The following is a 20,382-nucleotide window of genomic DNA, read 5'->3' as shown; positions in this document are numbered from 1 at the left end:
TATCATGTAGTATTTATGAAAAATGTCATGGATCTGGACAGTGTGCCTGATTGCAAGGCAGCAGGTAGAGGGTCAGGAACCTGTAACTCTGGCCATGAGCTTGCCAGCAATGTGCTCTCTGGTCTGTGCTCACTCCCTTCACTGGTGTCCCCTCAGCTGTGAAATGGACATATAAAATACCTCAAGGAATATCTTTGAGAAGGCAAAAGTATTGCAAAACTGCAAAATTTCTTGCACAGTCTTTTCCTCTTGAGTCTGGTTGTGAGCAAATGAATCCACATGTGTATCTACAGAAAAGTCTATAACATGCAGCTGCTGAAATCCGAGAGGTGAAGTTCCCTTTGTAAATTTGTTTTGTACAGTTTTATTTGGCCCATACAGAAATAAAGAGTTGAGCATCATATGATTTTTAAAAGACAGGAATTTTTCTAACAGGGTCAAGTAAGAATTAAACGCATGTATACTGAAAACCAGAAACTGATCTATCAGAACTGCACCTCCCAGTCGTCAAAAAGTGATCATACAGAAATGCTCCCATCTGTCAGATCCCGGTGAAAGGGGCAAGTCTACAATACATTTAAACCTGTGACAACAATAATCTTACGAGACTGGGAAAGCCTGCTATACTCCTTTTTTACAGCAAGCATTTCTGCATCCCCCTTCCCTAGAAGTTCAAAAGAAGCAGTTCAGGAAATTATTTTCTGCTGGCTTTGTATTTTTGCCAGGTGCTGGACACCCACTGTGCATCTGTTGGCCTGGCACTTTACCATTTTAAGGGAGGACGGCCAAGTGCTGGCATGTAAAGGAACTTCTATGCTTGCCCAGAATTTTCCCAGTCTGTAACAGTTTCTCCTCTTAATGCTATTATCAAGATCAAACCAACACCAAACAATTCACACCGGTTTATCTAATTTGAGGAAAATTCTAATGAGTTCTATTGTGTTTTGTTTGCAGAACAGAGTGTTCTGGCAGTCCCTGCATGACAGAGAGGTGCAAGCACACAGTACGGTGCTGTTTACCTTGAAGAAGCGAGTGTGTGTACTGGAAAGCACTGACCTCTCTAATGGATCGTATGGAGCTGCAAAAAGTCAATATTGAGCTTGATGACCAGAGCAACAGTGGGGAAAGCCTCGAAGACAACTACACAGAGCTGGTTGATTCAGAAAAGGCTGCAATTAGGAGGTAAGCATTTAACTGTTCTGTTAAGGCTAGAAAGAAGTAATCAAAAACCAAGCTTCACTAATGGCATCTGGGACAGTTTTCCCACAGTGATGACCCTCCCCATTCTATGGTCTGGAGGACAGTGCTCCCAGCACAGCCAAGGTAGCCTAGGTCCCTCCTTGCCACCACCTGAAGTGACCTCTGCAGGCTCCCAGCCCCTTGGCAATTTCCAACCGCTCCGGTCAGATAGTACACACGTAAATTAATACACTCTCAGAGCAGTGCAACCTGAGCAGCTCAGTTCTCCCACAGGGGCAGTCCACCCTCAGGTGATCCAGCAGAACCCACCATAGCAGTAGCACCTGCATGATCCGAGAAAGACATCTCAAAAACAGCCATTGGCTTCCAGCTCTCAGTTCACTGCACCCCCCAGCACGTCTCTCCAACAGGGCAGTTGCAAGGTGCTTCGTTACTCCTCTGTGAAGTATACGCTCAGCTTTAGCACACTGCTGTATGGAATTCTACTTTCCAACATCTACAATCAGATATAATTTGAAGATTACTGGGTTTAAAACTAAATTCCAAGGCAAAGCAAAGATCTATTAAATATGCCATTGGACATGAGAATCTTACAGGAGAACAGAGTGTTTTTCTGAAGGATTTTTAAATATTTATTGCAATGTCAAAGGAAAGTTTCCACTAATGACAAAAAGCACTACTAGAATAAAATATGTATCATAAGCTTTATCTAATATTTTCTTATTTTTCTTTGTGTTCAATCCATTTGCTAGTGAAGATGCAGAAAGTCAGAAGTTCCTTACAAATGGATATCTGGGTAAAAAGAAACTGGAAGACTATAATGAAGAATATGTAAGTTTTATTCATTTTTAGTGAATTAACGAATAATTACAAAATAAATCTTATTGACCTGAATCTTTTTTCCAAAACTTCCAGTAAACAAAGTTACTCCGGAGCTCGATCAGCATAATTTTGGCTTTCAAATAAAAGCATTTTCTAACAGTTAGTGCAACAAAGCCTTTCTGTTGTCTTACAAGTAAAACTGGGTCTTTCTTTCACAAGTAATCAGAAAAATCATTGAGATCACACTTGAACTTTGGTAGAACCCATGTAATCTCACCTATGTTCAACCAGTGTGGGTCTGCATCCATTTTTCTAAAAAGACATTTGGTTCAGAGGGACTTTGTTGCTTCAAAAGCCAGATAGATCTGGGCCTCAGTGCGTGCATGCTTGTATTGTTTGTTTCCAGCATCAGTGTAAATGAATACACATCCAGCTGCATTGCTTTAAGGAAAAGACATTCTTGTTTTGGCTTTATGATGCTGAGCATTACATGCTTAGTGCACCTCCCACTCCTTAGACAACTCCATGTGAAAGTGGAAGCACAGCACCAGTTCCTGGGGTGTGCACAAGGGTACCTGTCTGCTCAGGATTTAACTTTATTCAGCTCATGACTTTGGTGAAAAGAAAACATTATTTTATTGGTTGTGTTACAGGTTTTATTAGGACTGATCACATAAAACCAAAATAAGTTATTTGTGATTGTAAGCTAAAATTAAGAGCCATATTCCCCCTTTTTCTTTTCCAATTGGTGTCAGTTGTAACTCAGTCACACACCATCCTCCCTCTCCTAGGTTTTGTCCTCTTCCACTCTCCTGCCTCCACTCCCAGACACTCAGCCCTCATTTTTTCCTCCCTAGACACACTTTTATTTCCCCAGAGAAAGAAGCACATCCTACCCAAAGAAAAATTCAAAAATCAATTTTATTAAGTTTAAAAAAAAATCAGATTTTTTAAAATCAATAAGTGGGTAATCTATAAGATAGCGGCATATATTTCTATAGAGGCTAGCCAACACAGCTGTCACCTCAGTCACCTGTCAGGAATGTAGCTCTCCTCCCCTCTGAGACAACTGAAGAATGGGTAGAGGCAAACGCTACCAGCATAGCTGTCTTTGGGGGTAAAGACACTCCTTATGATGGCAAGCATCTGTGGACTCAGGAATCTTGAAAAACTCCACCTCTAAAGATCAAGAGAGCAGTACAGGGAAATCCGGCAATGAGGATGATTAGTCTGTTGTGCTCAGTAAAACACAAATTAATTGCCATTTTCTGGTTTTGCACCCAACAGCATGCAGGTAGAATCTCCTTTGGAATGTCCTCGTTCAACCTCAGCAATGCTATTATGGGCAGCGGCATCTTGGGGCTCTCCTATGCTATGGCCAACACAGGAATTATCTTTTTCATGTAAGTACATAGAAAGAAAAGCAAACAGAATATAAGAACAGAGCTGGCACTGAAGCTTTTATGGTTAGAGAGGTATGTTAAGCTTGTTTTGTTAGCTGAAAGGTTTCATAAAATCATCTGTAATTAAACCATTTTAGCTTCACCACAAGGAACCACTGCTGAAAAGCCTTTTTTTCCCTGTATTTTAGACCTCTTCTGTATCAGGAACACAACTGTGAATTGATATTGTGCAGTCAAAAAACAGAAGGAAAGAACAGTATACTGGTCCTAAAATAAAGATAGCAATCTTGCTGGTTCATTATGGGAGTCCAAAAAGGGAATTAAATCACCCATAAATATATTTACACCGGTCCAACTATCTAATCACTATGTAGAAATAGAAGAAGAATATTCAATATAATCTGAAATAGCAAAATGCTTTGAATGTAAATGCATTCACAGATTTATCCAGATTTAATGTTGCTCCCTCAAGTCTATTTGTACACAATGTGCACAGATGAAAGCAATGGTATGTGGCTGGCAGTATCTATACAGAATGGGTTTTGATAGACAGTGACAGATAGCCATGGGAAGTTTTTTAATTGTTGGCTAACCTCTGGCTCATCTTAATGAGACAGACTGAAAAAAAAAAATGTTGCTTTTCTTTTTTTAATAAGTGGTTTTAATTTTAACTGAAGCCTTAATTTTAACCTCCCATGAAACTGGAATATAGCATGATGGTGTTAGGCCATTGTTTGACATTAGTGAAATCTAGCAAGCCTTTAAACCAGGTTGCTTGGCTGTTTTTATATCACTTCCTGCTTGTGAAGACTGTGTAGCTACAAGAGAAACAGCATTTGAAATACCACATGTAGATTCCAGTTGCTAAGAAACATCTCCTGTTTTGCCAGTAGAATTTTTAACTGAAAATTATTTGTATATTCAAACACTGTTCTGGGTAAGTGCTTCATAACACCTGCACTCTACTGCCTTAGACATAGTATTTACAGATCAAAAATGGAAGCTGGTTCTAAAATTGACTGCATCAGGGTTAGAAAAGTGTAGGATTCTTTTTTTCTTCAGCTTTCTCTGAGCACTTGTACTAACTAGTATGCCCATGAACTACCACTGGAAAGAAAACTATGATATGTTAAGCCTCACTAGTTGGGGAAAAAACATTACCTTTGTAATATCGCTATTTTTAAGCTCTGTTCATTCACCTAGGTGGCTAAAAAAAAATCTGATATGAGCCTAATGACATTAGCTCTGTTAGCAGTGCTAGAGCAGGGAGTAATGCTAAAGCACTTACATGGAGACTTAAACAGCCAAAAAAAGGGTGTCTCCACCCAGAGCTTGCTTTCTTTTCTGTCGTATTTCCATATTTCCTGCATGAAAATGTTCTCCCTTCTGGTAGACGAAGGAGTTTTATTTAAAAGCATAAACTTTTTGTGGATATTTTTTCCCCCATGACATGTATCCACTTGCTGGAAGTTCCTCTGTTTTCACAGATCACATTAGTGTTACTGGGACAGAAAAATACCATCTACCTAAATGGAAACTGCTGGACATTAATTCTAATTTAGGTGATACTGGCAGCATTGTCTAAATTTTTTGTAATTTACTGTTCTCATGTTGCTCGAGCGCTCTCATGATAGAAGATGTCCTACAGGGTGAAGCTAAAAGGAGGGTTCCTAAAATTCAGAAGCTTTCCAGAAGTTCCCATTACATTCCTCCTGTGGAGGAGGTTTACAATGGCACAGATTTTGCACAAGAGCGTCACTTCTGTCTGGCATGATTTAGCAAGTGAAACCAGGAGGACTTTGTTTTACCCTACCTCATGTGTTAGGACATGGAAACATGAACAGCACGCTCCATGGGTTTCCCTGATCAAGAAGGTTGCCTTCTCAGCAGGATACACTGTGATCTCAGGCATGACTCCCCCTTACCATATTGCGTGAGCCCACATCATGACAGGCAACCCTGCTCACACGAAGGCTGTAACACTGTCTGTCTCTCTCAAAGAGAGAAACTTCAGAAAAAATTGTGATGGTCTGGGGGCCATCACCTTGCCCCAGGTCCTAGGTCTGCTCTTAGATTATAACTCATTTATGAACTTGGCTGTGTCTCCCATATCTGTACCAAACTGCATGTTCAGTGGGGTGGAAGGTGTGGGTTCAGCCATGGAGTAAGGCACATCTGTATTTCCTAGCTCTGTCACATTATCATCACATTCCCTTCTGCACCAGCACTTGTGTAGGCTGCTGACAAGACGATTATGGTAATAAGATGTAGTGCCCACAGTGTTGTGCCCTGAATATGTCATACAAAGCTACATTTTTCACCAGCACTTTGTAAGAGGCTGAAATCACATAGGATGCAAATGTTGTGTGGAAGGAACATGGCAGTAATCAGAACTAATGAATTCAGGCACCAGTACCTTCAAGCAGACTAGACTAGAAGACTTAGCTACAAGTGCTCCAAGAGCAGGTTTTCCAGTATCATGCCATGCTTTAACATTATGTAAAGTTTTTGATGTACTTGCACAACAGGCTACTAAACTCTGCTTCACAATGATATGGCAGAAGCCAAAAGCAGTGACCACCCAGGAGGCAGCAGTGAAGTGTTCACAATCATGGTTTGGTTTTGGTTTTGGTTTGGGGTTTGGGTGGGGTTTTTTTGGTGACAGCTCTGAGTAAGGAGAGATATGAAATTGAGAGGTCAAGGAGAGGGTAAGAGTCCAAAGACCAGATTCTCACATAGAAATTCTGTTTACTTTACTAGGATATTGTTAAGATACAAGATTCTGTCCTTGTGGAATAGCACAGAAGTGGCACTTACTGGATTTAAACAACCCTTCAGGGGCTTTTGGAGTGCATAAGGTGCAACTGTACTCACAAGTAAGCTACAGTTGACACTTATCTCTGCATTTAGCACTGGGAGACCAAAGAACAAACACGCTGAAAACTATTTATATGTTTAACCTCATGAAAATGAGCAAGTGTAAGTTCAAATCCACTGCCTCTGATGTCCTGCTTAGGATTCTAATTTCTGCTTTGCTTTACAGAGTTTTGCTGCTCAGCGTAGCAATACTGTCACTCTATTCCGTCCACCTCTTACTGAAGATATCAAAAGAAGGAGGTATGAGGAGCAGGCTGTGGCTGATAGAGAGTCCCTGCTGCACGTATTTTACCTTGGAATGCAATTCATCAAGTATGCAGTGGCTCATGGGGTTTTTTTGTTTTTAATTTTGCTTTTTTTTCAGGATCATTAATATATGAAAAACTGGGAGAAAAGGCATTTGGCTGGCCTGGGAAGTGTGGTGTTTTCATTTCGGTTACAATGCAGAACATTGGAGGTAAGGGAAAGAATTTTCTAGCTTTTAATGCTTTTCTACAAAACACAAGTGCTTTCTCCCCTCTGCCTAGCTAAATGGCATTAGAGTTGAGCCAGATACAGCATACACCGTATTACAAAAAGAAAGGACATGGGAGATTTGTGTCACTGATTCAGCTACCTGACACTTCAGTTTCTGGTGAAAGACAGTTACCTGGGATCTCTTCATGGCCAGTGAAAAGGCTTCAATCATGGCTAAAGTGGCCTGGCTGACTGTCCTCCAGGAATTGACCATTTCTCTTTTTGAGCATGGCTCAGACTGTTCTTCTTAGCATCTAGTTGAACCATCCGCTTCAACTTAGAAAAGATTAGTACAATGTAAAAGGAACAGCACATGGTTCTGTCTTCTCTATAAAACACTCTTCAGTAGTTCATTTTTCAGCTTAATTCTCTCCTTGAAATAACAGTTGGGTTGTGTTCTCCTGAAGATGCTGTGTGTTTAAAGTATGTTTTTAATGTATTCACCCACAAAGATATCTCCTGTGAAACATCTATCACGTAATCTTCGTTGTCTGAGAACAGGAGGCTGTTTACTTACCAATATAAATAGTAGGGATAGGACTGTATACTCATGCAACAAAGCTTGTTTCCTTTTACTATCCTGGAAGAAACCTTTTAGGAGATGTAGTTCACGTCTCTCTACTACAAAAGACTTTTGGATTTTGTTCATAAAAGCTGCTATTCTATGGTCTTCCTTTCCTTCCTCAAGCCTAAATATCAAATTGGTTGAATTTAGGAATGAAGCACGCTTCCCTATTAAAGAAGAATAGCTGTTTCTCTTGTCCTTGTCTAGACTGATTTATAGGTCTCCAGAGATCTCTCTGTGGCAAACATAAAATGACTGAAAAAAGCATTCCTTTTGGAAGTACATTTAAAAAAGGTGTATAGAAGTCCACTCTTCCATCAAGAATCTTGACGACTAGTTGTTTTCTTTATATATGGAGAAGATTATCAGAAGAAAGAAGTTGAAAATAGGGAGGATAAGATAGCTGAAGAGATCTGGAGGCAGTAACATCTTAAGTTACTACAGAATGGGAATGGAGAGCATCTATTGGAAAAACAACACTTACAACAAAAAAGTAGAAGGAAAAGTTAAGAGTGGTTTGAGTATGCTGATAATTCAGTAGTAACTGTATTGTATTCTAATACAATAATGTCATTCTAATGTCATTCTGATGTCATTCTAACGTCATTCATGACATGTTCATAACAATTTGAAGGTCACACCATTTATTTAGTCACACTTTCATTTGAACAAAACTCATTTCTCTACTTTTGCAAAAATCTTTTTCTTTTTTTCTTTTTTTGGAACTACAGTTTTCCCTGAAGGTGTTTAATTTTTAGCTTGTTTTTTTTTTTCAGCAATGTCAAGCTACCTCTTTATTATTAAATATGAACTTCCAGAAGTCATCCGAGCATTTATGAAACTTGAGAATTCTGAGTAGGTACCTTTTCCCAACCTGAACCTCAGATGAAAATTTTTCACTTTGATGTCAATGATGTTTGTTGCTATTTTTATTCCTCCTCTTTAGAGAATGGTACCTGAATGGGAACTACCTCGTCATACTTGTAACAGTTTTGGTTATTCTTCCCCTCTCCCTTCTAAAAACCTTAGGTAAGCTTAATGTACTGCTTAAGCTCCTTTCTGATTTCTATTAGGATTGTGAATTTATATGTAGCTGAACTGGTTTCTTTTTTGTTTTGTTTTGTTTTTCTTACTGCACAGGTTATCTTGGTTATACAAGTGGATTTTCGCTGACCTGTATGGTTTTCTTTGTCAGTGTGGTAGGTGACTGTTTGGGTATTGTCTCTAAGCAAATACAGAACCTGCAAACCCTTAAACACTGTTATATTTCTTACCATGACAATTTAATGTGGATGTTAGAATAGCATCTGCAAGTGAATCAAATCAACAAGCCTATTGCTGAATGAAGTCAGAATTAAGAAATTCAGTTTAAAAAACACTTGAGAATAAAAAATAAAACAGGACAACAGCAAAGGCAAATTAGCAACAAATATTTGCAAGAGAAGCAGAAGTGGTAACACTTGATTTCTTGCTCTCTCTATTTCCCCTCTTCTGTGTGCCTGTTTATACTTCTGTTGGAATACCCCAGGTGTGTAATCACCTACAGTGGTACTCTTCTGATGACATAGTCTACTCTTTTGTAGGTAATCTTCAAGAAATCCCAAATACCCTGTCCTCTCCCCATCATGGACCATGGGGTTGAAAACTGGACCACCACCAATAACACAGTGCTAATGCACCTGGTCATGTTACCAAATGAGTCACTTGGCTCTGGTGTGAATTTCATGATGGACAACACAGCTGGGCACTTGCCAGGCCTTGAGGAACCAAAAGATACTTCCCCCAAAAGCAGTGTAGAATATGAAGCACACGGCGACAATAGTGACAGGTGTCGGCCAAAATACTTTGTGTTCAACTCACGGGTAAGAGAGATTCTTTGTCTTTAACCATTTAACCACTTTAACTGTACTACAGCTAAATTGCTGGCTGCCAAAAGTCAGAGGTACAGCCATGACCGTTCTTACTAATGGGAGCTTTATTTTACAGACTGCCTATGCAATACCCATCCTGGCATTTGCATTCGTATGCCACCCTGAGGTGCTACCAATATACAGTGAACTAAAAGAGTAAGGTTCTTAAATTTTGTCCAATACTTCCAGTTAACCACAGCTAGAGATCATTTTCTTCATGTTACGTCTTGACTGCAGGTGTATAAACACCCACATGGTAATGATTTATTCCTTACCATAGAAAGCAGACATTGGCTTTGCTTTGACCTTATAGTCAGATATTGGTGACAGAGAACCATTGCATTGATCAATATTTACTTAGGAAAGGAGGAATCTGGACAGTTCTTTAAAGGATGTGAAATAAACTGGGGAATTTGGTTGCACTGAGAGAGATAATTCTTGTTCCTAATAATATTTTAATGAGTTCTGGGTCAATTGTTACTTACTCTTAAAGTTTCTTGGGGTGCTATTGGTTTGAGTGTCTTACATAGTCTCTTCACCCAGCCTAATTTGCTTGAGAAATATCAAAAATCAAATACACGTGCTTAAATCAGCAGAGTTGATAGGTGGGAAGCACTAATCAAAGGCATTTGTTGAACAGCAAAAAATACATTACAGGAGGGTGTGCTGCAAAACTCAAGGAGGCTATGAATCATTACCTCCTATTTCAGCAGGTTTAGCCTCAGAAGCAATAAAAATTCGCAGATAACTTGAAACATGCTTCCAGGTCCTATAAGATGAAGATTGTCTTTAACCAAAGGATTTATGAAGAAAGGATTTGACCTGCAAGGGGTTCTTGAACCTGCAGAACAGCCCTATGTAGATATAAGGGTATGTTCATATAGAGCTGGCTAAGAGCTCTTGTCTATTCTTACTATCAGTCCTGTAATTTTAGCCCCTCCATTTTTTGTATTTAAAATACACCATTTCAGATTGATAGTTAATACATAATGATATACAAAATAATGTGACACGTGTTATGTTGTGAGTGAGAAAGCAATAGAAATGGAGTTTCAACACACTTTTTATAAGTCTATGATGCTCTACACAGAGCTGTAAAGTATCAACAGCTCTGTGTAACCAATATAGCTGCTATGAACTTACTAGCCAGGGAAGATATGTTAGAAAGCTAAGATACTTCTGAGTACTTCTTGTACAAATAGAGGCTTTATAGGACTGTTACTCTCTTTCTTTTGTACTTCAGTCGCTCCCGAAAGCGGATGCAGAATATCTCAAATATCTCCATCACTGGCATGCTTATCATGTATCTTCTGGCTGCCCTCTTTGGATACCTTACTTTCTACGGTAGGTCAAAACCCTGTTCTCTGTAGAATTTTCCCTGTCATTTTAAAGCAGGTGAGCTGGTTCTATCTCAGAGGTCCAAGTATTAATGTATTTTTATGGGCCCAAATCCAAGTGTAAGCAACATTCAATTGTAATATGCAGTGTGTAATCTCCTGAATGATCTGTGGCACTTCTCCAGCTGTCAGACAACCTCACCTGTGAGAGACTCAGAGGCATCTGCTAGGGGCACCAGTTGCGTATCTCTTGGTTTTGTGAACTCAGACAAGAAGCTGCTGTAAACTTGGCTCTTGGCAAAGGCCAAGAGTGACTGTACTAAAAATACTCTAGAGCTTAACAGTTTTACATGACACTATTAAGTGCTACTCAATCTGGCTCTGACACCACTAGTTCAGCTTCATCTATGCTGAAAAACAGGTGCAAATCATTCTAGTGTAAAAAAATATGGACGAGCTAGACTAACCGATAGGCAAACAGAGAAGCCCCTCTATTAGCACACCATTTTATGCAAACGCCACTTCTTTTTAGCTTGTTAGTTCCTCCATGCAGCAAAGAAATGAATGATACAGCACAATCTTCTCCCTATCACTGGGCCAAGAGAGCTCTGTCTGAGAGCTGGGACATGTGGGTGGAGGTCAAAGGGAGCTGTCACCAGTTCAGTTGTTTCATATTTCATATCACAGAAATTATTTTTACTTCAGGTTCTACATTCACTTAATGTCTTTCTCAAAGTCATCCCAAAGATACTAGAGTATAAAGCATCACCTCAGAGTTGTATTACCCTCATCATCTGTGAATGATGGACTTGTATCAGTCACAGTGGGAAAATTCCTCTTTCGTGTCTAGCCCATAATACATATCTAATGACAGCGGCTGGGCTAAAGCTAATCTTATCTGGCTGCAGTACAAAGATCCTTTTGCTTGTTCAGATATTGCTTAAGTGATTTAGCTCCTTTCTGTTTCCTTTTTGCAGGAGAAGTTGAAGATGAGCTGCTTCATACATACACTAAAGTGTACACCTTCGACACCCTCTTGCTGTCAGTTCGTCTGGCAGTGCTGGTGGCTGTAACCCTGACTGTGCCCCTTGTCCTTTTCCCTGTAAGTAACACAGTTGCTTAAGCTGAAATCAGGGCTAGCCCATATACACTGATTGTATGTGCTCAGCACAGGCAGATCCTAACATTGAAGAAAAATAAGCCTGAGTTTTTACTTAGAAGGATCTTAGGCATGGACCTTAGGCAGTTTGGTTTGCAAAATTTGAAAGACTGAAATAAATCAGTCTTTATAAACAAATCAGGAATGACTTCTCTGTCTCTCTGGCTCTTTCTGTACTATATTTATCAGAGCAGTGCTAAGTACCAAAGACGGGGATATACTGAAACCACTTACGAGATTTCCTAATAGAGACATAGGCACCTACTATAGCATCCAAACTCAGGACAGACATGTGAATCTCAGGTCACACATTGTGCAGGACTACCAGATCCAGCTGCCAAAGCAGAGGGACAGAGGCTTCTGTTCACCTTACATGCTTCAGTCTATGGACAGGGGAGGAAGCTAAATACCAGAACACAGAGGCATACAAGACTCAGCCATATAGTCAGTTGTCTGAGCAAAGTTTGGAGCTTCTGTGTTCTCTTCACAAGGAAAAACAAAATATCCACAGTAGCAGGGACAGAAAGACATGGGTAAACAAACTGCTCTGAAGAGGGATTGAGCCTCCTCGGGGATCAATTTCCCCTGAAGAGCAGACCTCTAGGCTCCTGAATGTATAAGACTGTCTGTCATGCCTTCTCTGAGCTGCTATGCAGCAGGGGAGAAAATAGTTGATCCTGGTGATTAGGTTTTGGGAGGCTGGTGTGTCGTTTGTATGGCACGTACAAGCCCAGCATCATGCTGCCAGAGGGCTCCCAGCAATCCACGTCACACCATAGGGTTCCCATCTGATGAGAGCAGTAACCCTGGGGTCCTGTTGCTCTGTTGTCCTGGATGCAGTGCATGCTCTGTGTAGATACTCTTTCCAGGCTTGCTGACAAATGTCTTAGAGCAGCGATCACTGTTCAAAGTTGTCAATCAAAAAGAAAGGTCTGGTATAAAGGACCCAGAGTGATCGCTTCTTGTAGCTTGGAGAATGCCAGTGCTCTGCCTTAAATGTCATGTTTAAACTAGTGGCTAAATGTTTAAATTAGTCTTAACAAACTGGTTGCTCTTCATGGGAAAACAAGCTAAGGGCATTGCAAAAGCCTCTCTCTGTCGGATGTAGCATTTTTCCTTTTAACTTTCTGTAAAATCATTTTTATATCTGAATAGTGTGTGAAGTCCTAACATTTACATACCACAGCACTAATTTTTCTATTAAGAGGACTCCTGAGAAAACATCATTTTCTTGTAAGCCAGAATATCAAAGAGATTTACACAGCCTATTTGGACAGCCAGCACAGAAGATACTATTACTCCAAATAAGCAATATAACTGTAACAACTATTTTTTTAATGAATTACTGCATTTGTATTTTCTCAAAGTAGTCAGAGTTTTTTCTTTAAAAAAATTAATTTCATTGTTAAAAAAAAATTAATTAACTATAGAGCTACGTACCATTAGTCACTGTAAAACTTACAATTGATAAATCCTCTTTAAGGACTATGTCACAGAAGGTATAATGGACAAGATGCTAAAAGTGCACAGAAATGCAGGCAGCAGTTTTTTGCTGCAATAAAGCTGTTTTACACCAATTCAGAGGCTGGAAAAAATATTTGCAATCTGCTTCCCTCTTCCTAATATTGGCTCACATCAACCTGAAAAACATACAATACAAAATTCATGCTGTGTTTTCAAGTGATGGACTTCAAGTCTGATAGAACCCCATACATTTTTTCAGCTGCCAAACTCACCCAGAAACAGTTGTACAGTTGTATGTTATTTTAAAAGAATGAAACAGAAGTGGGTTTAGAGCTTTTTTACAGTGTAAAAATATTGTTGTTCAATTTCTACATTTTGAATTTTAAGTTAATCATGGTACTTGAGAGTAACACTATCTCCAGCCACCAAATGGATTTGCTTTTGACCTTTTTCCTACTTACCACCTATTATGATGAAAAAGCAAAAAAATTCTGTGTTGTGTGAGAAAGTCAGTGGAGCAAAAAGGATCCTCTGCAACAGCTTTTAGGTTTATAATTTCCAAGTGGCACTGAAAAATATGCTTTTATTTTCCGATACGTATATGTATATATTTGATGAAAGTAAAACAACAGCTTCCTCTTTCTCTCAGAAAAGTAAATGATAGAACTCCTGTGGGATTTTCAGAGGGATCTGGTACAAGAATACAGCAGCTCTTATTTCACACATGCATTTTTTGCCTACTGATCAGTATTCATAGTGGGAGGTTCTTTGGGGGTTTTTTTGCTGATATTAGCATCTTTCAGTTGAACAGATTTCATGTCCCTGATTTTACACCCTATTTACTTGATTTTCTTCTACACTGCAAATATTTGAGTTTCTGCATTAAACTGTGAACCCAGTTCTCAAAAACCTACATCAGAGTGAGACTACATTACGGGAATCAAAGACTGAAAACACATTTTTTTCAGTCAGAATTTCTCACTGCAAAAGTACTTAATATAGATCCTTTTTAAAAGTGAAAAGCAAAGAAAAATTAATCGTTTTACTTTTCCTGCTGGTTTCCATCTTGCAGATCCGTTCATCTATCAGTGCGTTGCTGTTTCCCAGAAGGCCATTCAGCTGGATAAGACATTTCCTGGTTGCAGCAGTAATTCTGGCTTTTAATAACCTGCTTGTAATTTTTGTTCCAACTATTAAAGACATCTTTGGATTTATCGGTAGGTTTCATAAACACTTTGTTAATTCTTTTTACATATTTACATTCATGGACTGAGTGACAGTCTCAGTTTGGGTCTTACAGTATACTACTATAAACACAGATTAAAGTTAAAAGGGATATAATTCCCAAACAACTGACACACAAAGCTAAAGGCTACCCAATTTTGTTGCTACCTTGCATGAGGCACAAGGAATCCAATAATCCTAGTATGAAAACTGGTAAGGAATCCCCGTTTTGACAAAAAGGTCGTTCAATGCATATGGAGGAGTGGGAAATCACCTTTGGTTTTCAAGCACCTGTAGGCTGAATAAAATGTATTGACTTCCAAACTGTGACATAAGAAAAAGGAGAAAAGTGACACATTTATTTTGACATTCACAGTTCTCTCCCTACCTCTTTCTTTTGGTCAATTTTGGCCTCTGACCAAAGAAGCGCATGAAGAGCCTCTGTGCTCTGAGCTGCTTGAAGACTCATGGATGCAGATGTCCTTGAGAAAGACACCTCCATGGGCTTTCTGCAGCTGGTTTGCTCCTCTCAGCCTGTTGTGCCTGGGCCACCATACTGGGCTCTGCTGAGCAGAGAGGAGTAGGCACTTCCTAGGCACGGTTTGAAAAAATCCTCTCAGTAACAAGTGTCTCTTCAGGCCCCGAGCACTCAAATAAGTGTTTGGACGTCTACAGCTCTCCATGAATGCTGTCTACAGAGCGAATATTTTGTGTGCAGCTGGGCTTGGAAGAGCAGCTGCCTTCCCACATGCTCTCTTTTGCAGGTGCACCACAATGCTTTTCTGACAGATGGTGCAGTACTCAGCTCTTCTCTCTCTTCCAGGAGCCTCTTCTGCTACGATGTTGATTTTCATCCTCCCTGGTGCCTTCTACCTGCGTCTTGTTGAGAAGGAACCCTTGAGGTCTCCCCAGAAGATCGGGGTAAGAGACCTGGTAGCAATTGCAAAAAGAAGTGTGGGAGGGTGTGCGCTTTCCACTGGTCACAAATACACAGACCTTTGACTTGCAATATGTGGCAGTTGCTCATTTATGCTAATATATAGGTTGGACTGTGTGATCCACCACAGATTTCAGGAGCTGAAGCCTTTTGTGCCCTACTACACCTGATACACAACACTAAGTGTTTAGGATAAAGTGTCTCTTAACAACTACAAAAATGCATTTATTTAATCCAATCTAAGGTCTAGTTAACACCTGCATTTACATAAATAGCACCAAGACTAAGTGTATAAGGAGTTGTTGGTTCATGTTAGAGGGCCAGCTGTGGATTAACAGGAAGATTTGAGGTCAAGGTTAAGAGGGAAATTGTACTGCAGAGATAAATAAGTAATAGTGATTTCCCCTCTGAGACAGATCCATACACCTACAGAAGACATATATGAAGGTCTACCATTTATGCAGAGAATGTGTCTATATGTCATGCTGGACTACCACAGCAGTACCTTTCATCCTGAACGTCAATAACTGTCTGCTCATTTAACTATCACCAAGGAAATGTTCTTTGAAAATTTAATCAGAAAGGTTATTAGTGAAATATATACGCAGGAACATAATGTAAACAGATGAGCATATATATATCTATATACATGTTCACAAAAAACATGGAAGTTAACCAATACATACTGCAAGCATAAAAGAAGAGGTTTTTTATGGTGAAATTATTTCTACCATGACTTTTGAAGCTGTTATTCCAGAGAGACTGTGAATATTTTTTCATGTCTCCTTGTTTACTCTTCATGTTGCTGTGTGTTAGGCACATCTAGAATTTCACACCCTGCACTGAGATTACATACAATATTCATCTTTGTGCTGCAAGGCAGAATAATGTAGAGTGTGGACAGATTATGGTAAACTAAAGCCCCAATAAAGCAAAGAGTGACTACAAGCACCTAAATCACTTGAATATGCACAGAAATACCTTTAGATAAGAGATATGGACTTACCTGATTGGCTAACAAGGATAAAATGGATTAACTCTGAAGCTGTTCTTAATGTCAGAGACTATGATCATTTATTGAAAATTCATCAATTTTTAAAGAAAAAAAAAGCTGTTCCTGTGTTATGTTCTGTATTATTGTTCACAGTAGCAAAATGGGTTGTCTTCAGATCTAGCCTTGTAAAGCCTGAGTCTCTTGGACTGAAATTCACACTGGACTAACTCTGATTTATGTAACCCTGTACGACATTACTTGGGTTTTAGTCACAGAGAATGACCCAAACTCAGGCCCTGGATGTTATATAAATGTGGCTCCAGTGGGACAGTCTGTGAGCTACAGCCTGCTCAGTCACTTGTTTTATTAATAAAATTTTATTTTCGAATTGCAGGCTCTGATCTTTCTCATAGTTGGCATAATCTTCATGATTGTGAGTATGACTCTTATTGTAATGGACTGGATTTACAATCCCCCAAGTTCCAGACATCACTAACCTGTGGAGACAACCAAGTGCTTTTTATAACATAAATATTTGTATTGTGTGCTCTGAAAAACATCTAAATGGGATTGTTATTCCTGGCTAGTAACTGCAGTACTTTGAAAACAGTTTCTGGTAAGGTCACAAGAACCCAATGGAGTCTATGTCATCCTTTTCAATAAGGATCATTATTTATGCATTAGAAACCTGAGCTTAGCATTTCTGGCCAGGTGAAATGAAATGTGTGGTGTGAATGCTTCCTATTTTCAGTACCAAAATAACTTTGTACATAGTCCTCAAAAATAGCTTGGTGTCACCCCTTTCAAAATCTCACATCATGATCATAACCACAGTTCCTAGAGCCTTGGAAAGATAATGGCCAGAAAACCAGATAGTGCCTTGTTCTCGATCTGAAGCTCATGGAAGTGGCTGCCCAGGTCCAAGAGAAAGGACACAGTTTCTGTAGGGGATCTGAAAGGTGACTCCTCACTGCCTGATAGACCAATCTGCCTATCAGAAACATGATGGCTTTGACAAGCCAGTGGACAAGGCTGAGCATTAGATTTGTTGTCCAAATGCATCACCGTTGACAGGTGATGTCTCGTCGTACGGAATAAAGCTCTCTGACACAGATTCTGTGTTGGAACATGTGCTTGAAGAACAGTTGAACATTTTCATTCTGTTGTTAAAGATGCCTGTGCTGGGAACATCAGACATTTCTGCTGTAGGTTTTTTTTTTCTTTACTTTTTTAATTGTTGTGTGAGCTTGCATCACTGAACAAGTTGTATCCTCTGTAGAAACATGTCTTCCACTCTCACAGGAATTTAGAGACCACAAGGTGTGGCAAAGCACTCTATGCAGTATTGTTCAGTACTTGTATATTTGATAAATGTTCAGTGCAGGAAACTGTGATTTGCTATACATAAAAATATATGTATTTATGTACATAATTTTTTGTTTTCCCCCAGTCATAAAAATATTACCCTGTGGTAAATGATTTTTGAAATTTTTTTATGCGTCACTTTGTTTTCATAGCCACACACTTAATATTGTTTTGAAGAAAACATATTGAATTGGGGGGTTTGTAAAAGGTTCATTTTTATTCACCATTGTATAAAATATACCTGTAGCAAGTCACCTAACTGTTACCTGTGTTAAAACACATTCAGGTGTGTGCTACTTATGTTACAATAAATTGCAAGATGTTTTCCTCTGGAGAATTTTTAATATGTTACTTAAAGTTCTGTATTGCCATTGTACACCAGAAATTTGGATAACTTGCTAGATTGTTGTACCTTAGCTTGCCTATGCATACACTAGCATTCAGCAACATCATATGTAATTAAGGTATGCAAAAGAAACCACATTGCTGACAATCTCAAGTGTATCATGCTATGCAGCTGTGCAAGACAGAAAAAAAAAGTTATGTTCTGTGTTATATGGATGCTTAATTAACACTCAGACCATGTTTTGGGCTATGCTGTGGAGTACTCACTACATATGCTCTCTGTACACACCAGGGAAAAGTAGTACAGGGAGTGAGGGGGAAGGCGAGACTTGGTTTTATCATGCTTACATAAGTCCAAGCTCATGCAATTGGAGTTTTCATTTTCCAGCTTCGAAATCTGTTGAGTACACACCTGTGAACTCAGAAGGCTATGAGGCACTTGGAAGTTGTCTCTGCTCTCTCCTTGGCTTCGCACAAAAATCTGTGTGTGTGTGTACATACAAATGTGTGTATACTCACAGATTAACTGAAAAAACATATCCGTGCCAAATGCTACCTTTCTGGGCAGTATTGTATGCTCACTTAAGTACTGTATCCTTAATATACTGGGAAACACTTCCTCGTGATTGCTAAGTCTGGCTTTGCATTTTTAAAGAAAAACGTGCCAGTACTATTTACCTCTGTTTTAAGCAAACTAATAAAAATAATGCTGCTTTATTACTGAAGAGGCCTTTAGCATGAACTGGAGTTAATAGTAACACAACACCACACCTCTCTTCCTGATACCATTACTGAGAGTTATATGTATGAAATTGTAACTGCATCTTTGTATCAGAGTAAAAGCACGGATCGTGACTGCAACTGCATGTAGAGACTTAGGAATTCATGTAGCCCACCGAAAACACAGATGACCTCAAGAAAAATAACAGAAGAACTATGGAACAATGGCATAACTCACTGTGTTTTTATGGTACAAAACTGTCACTGTCCAAAACAGAGGTAGAGAGGTTGTAAAATGTCAAGTTTTCAAGTTAAAATACATTGGTCACAATGATATGCAGCCACAGTGCACACTGAAAGTAAGGGCGCTATTGCTCACTAACTTATTAGCACTTCTGCAAATGGTGGATGTTGGAGTTTCTTATTCGTTTTGTATTGTTGACAATAGGCCTGGTGAGGATTTTTATTACAAAATCACCTGTGGATGTATAATAAACTAATTTTTCAAATACTGGAGGGTTTTTTATTCTGTTTTAGGCTAGGAGGAGAAGGAATTTTTTTTGAAAATCAAGAAGAGTCGAGGTGGTAGCCTTAACACTGGCATTGCTATAACTGCATTCCCTTTTAAGAGAGAAATTTATGTATCCATGTATCTGCAGATGAGCAGGATGATAGCTCCTTCATATAACAACCCTTTCACATTCCCTGTTCTGTATCTATTCATGGAGCTGCATAGACATCACCGGGTAAAGAATGGCTGCTCTTAAAAGTGGGGTTATCTATCAGAAACTGAATGTCTTTGGATTAACTGGGATACTCAGTATAGCAATTAAGTATACTCACTAAGTGTACTATAGGAGTAAATATAGTATATCACTAAGTATAGTATAGGAGCACGCACCAGATGGTACTGCTCTGTATAAATACTTCCTATGATTGCAGCTGTGGGTTTTCCTGCTGTTACATACTTGTCTGGTGTATAATCACAGCTCAGAATACACTGGTCTACACATACCTCCATCACCGATGAGCTCATGGGAGAAACATGGGACCAGCCAGCATTTGCAACCTGCCAACTAATAAGGGAGGCACTGCAGACTCAGATGCATGATCAACAACTACGACAGAAACATCTGCCCTGATTTTCTCCTTCCCTTGTAGTTAGACATCCTTAATTCCTTGCAGCAACAGCTTTGCTCTGTCTCGATGGTGCTTGAGGTATAAATTTCTAGTAGCAGGAGGCTGTTTTAACTAAACAATTACAATTGTTGCAAGTGAATGAGTGGAGTTAAAAGTAAAAGGTATGTCTTCAAGGACAAGAAAAAAGCAATGAAAATGTATTAGAAATTTTAGTGGTCAAAGAGATGTGTCATTAAATGAATGTGACAAGAATGCCAGAAGTGAATATATAGGGGTTAAAAAAAACCAAACCAGAAGTAATGAATATTTCAGCTCTGGAAAGGGGCAGAACAAGGCAGAACTAGAGGGCAAAGTCCTCTCTAGTCCATAAATAATCAAAGATTATATTCAATAACATCTGTCTA

The 20,382-nt window shown here is 39.2% G+C and overlaps 1 protein-coding gene across 1 annotated transcript in view; it reads left to right on the top strand.

Moving 5' to 3' along the window:
- SLC38A4 (solute carrier family 38 member 4) overlaps positions 1-19,349 on the top strand; it is a 58,416-nt gene extending 39,067 nt beyond the window's left edge. Inside the window, exons 3-17 of the mRNA XM_027730732.2 lie at positions 955-1,182; positions 1,953-2,031; positions 3,310-3,425; positions 6,469-6,542; positions 6,667-6,759; positions 8,160-8,238; positions 8,330-8,412; positions 8,524-8,582; positions 8,967-9,245; positions 9,370-9,449; positions 10,537-10,637; positions 11,608-11,732; positions 14,326-14,470; positions 15,301-15,398; positions 16,803-19,349. Of these exons, the coding sequence (XP_027586533.1) occupies positions 1,064-1,182; positions 1,953-2,031; positions 3,310-3,425; positions 6,469-6,542; positions 6,667-6,759; positions 8,160-8,238; positions 8,330-8,412; positions 8,524-8,582; positions 8,967-9,245; positions 9,370-9,449; positions 10,537-10,637; positions 11,608-11,732; positions 14,326-14,470; positions 15,301-15,398; positions 16,803-16,904 (1,632 nt within the window). The 5' untranslated portion in view covers positions 955-1,063 and the 3' untranslated portion in view covers positions 16,905-19,349. The remainder of the gene's footprint in view (positions 1-954; positions 1,183-1,952; positions 2,032-3,309; positions 3,426-6,468; positions 6,543-6,666; positions 6,760-8,159; positions 8,239-8,329; positions 8,413-8,523; positions 8,583-8,966; positions 9,246-9,369; positions 9,450-10,536; positions 10,638-11,607; positions 11,733-14,325; positions 14,471-15,300; positions 15,399-16,802) is intronic.
- The last annotated feature ends 1,033 nt before the right edge of the window (positions 19,350-20,382 follow it).

Source organism: Pipra filicauda, unplaced genomic scaffold (assembly GCF_003945595.2).
Source record: "Pipra filicauda isolate LSUMZ 115617 unplaced genomic scaffold, ASM394559v2 scaffold572_size285001_pilon, whole genome shotgun sequence".
Taxonomy (NCBI): domain Eukaryota; kingdom Metazoa; phylum Chordata; class Aves; order Passeriformes; family Pipridae; genus Pipra; species Pipra filicauda.
This window is presented reverse-complemented; position numbering and strand designations above follow the sequence as displayed.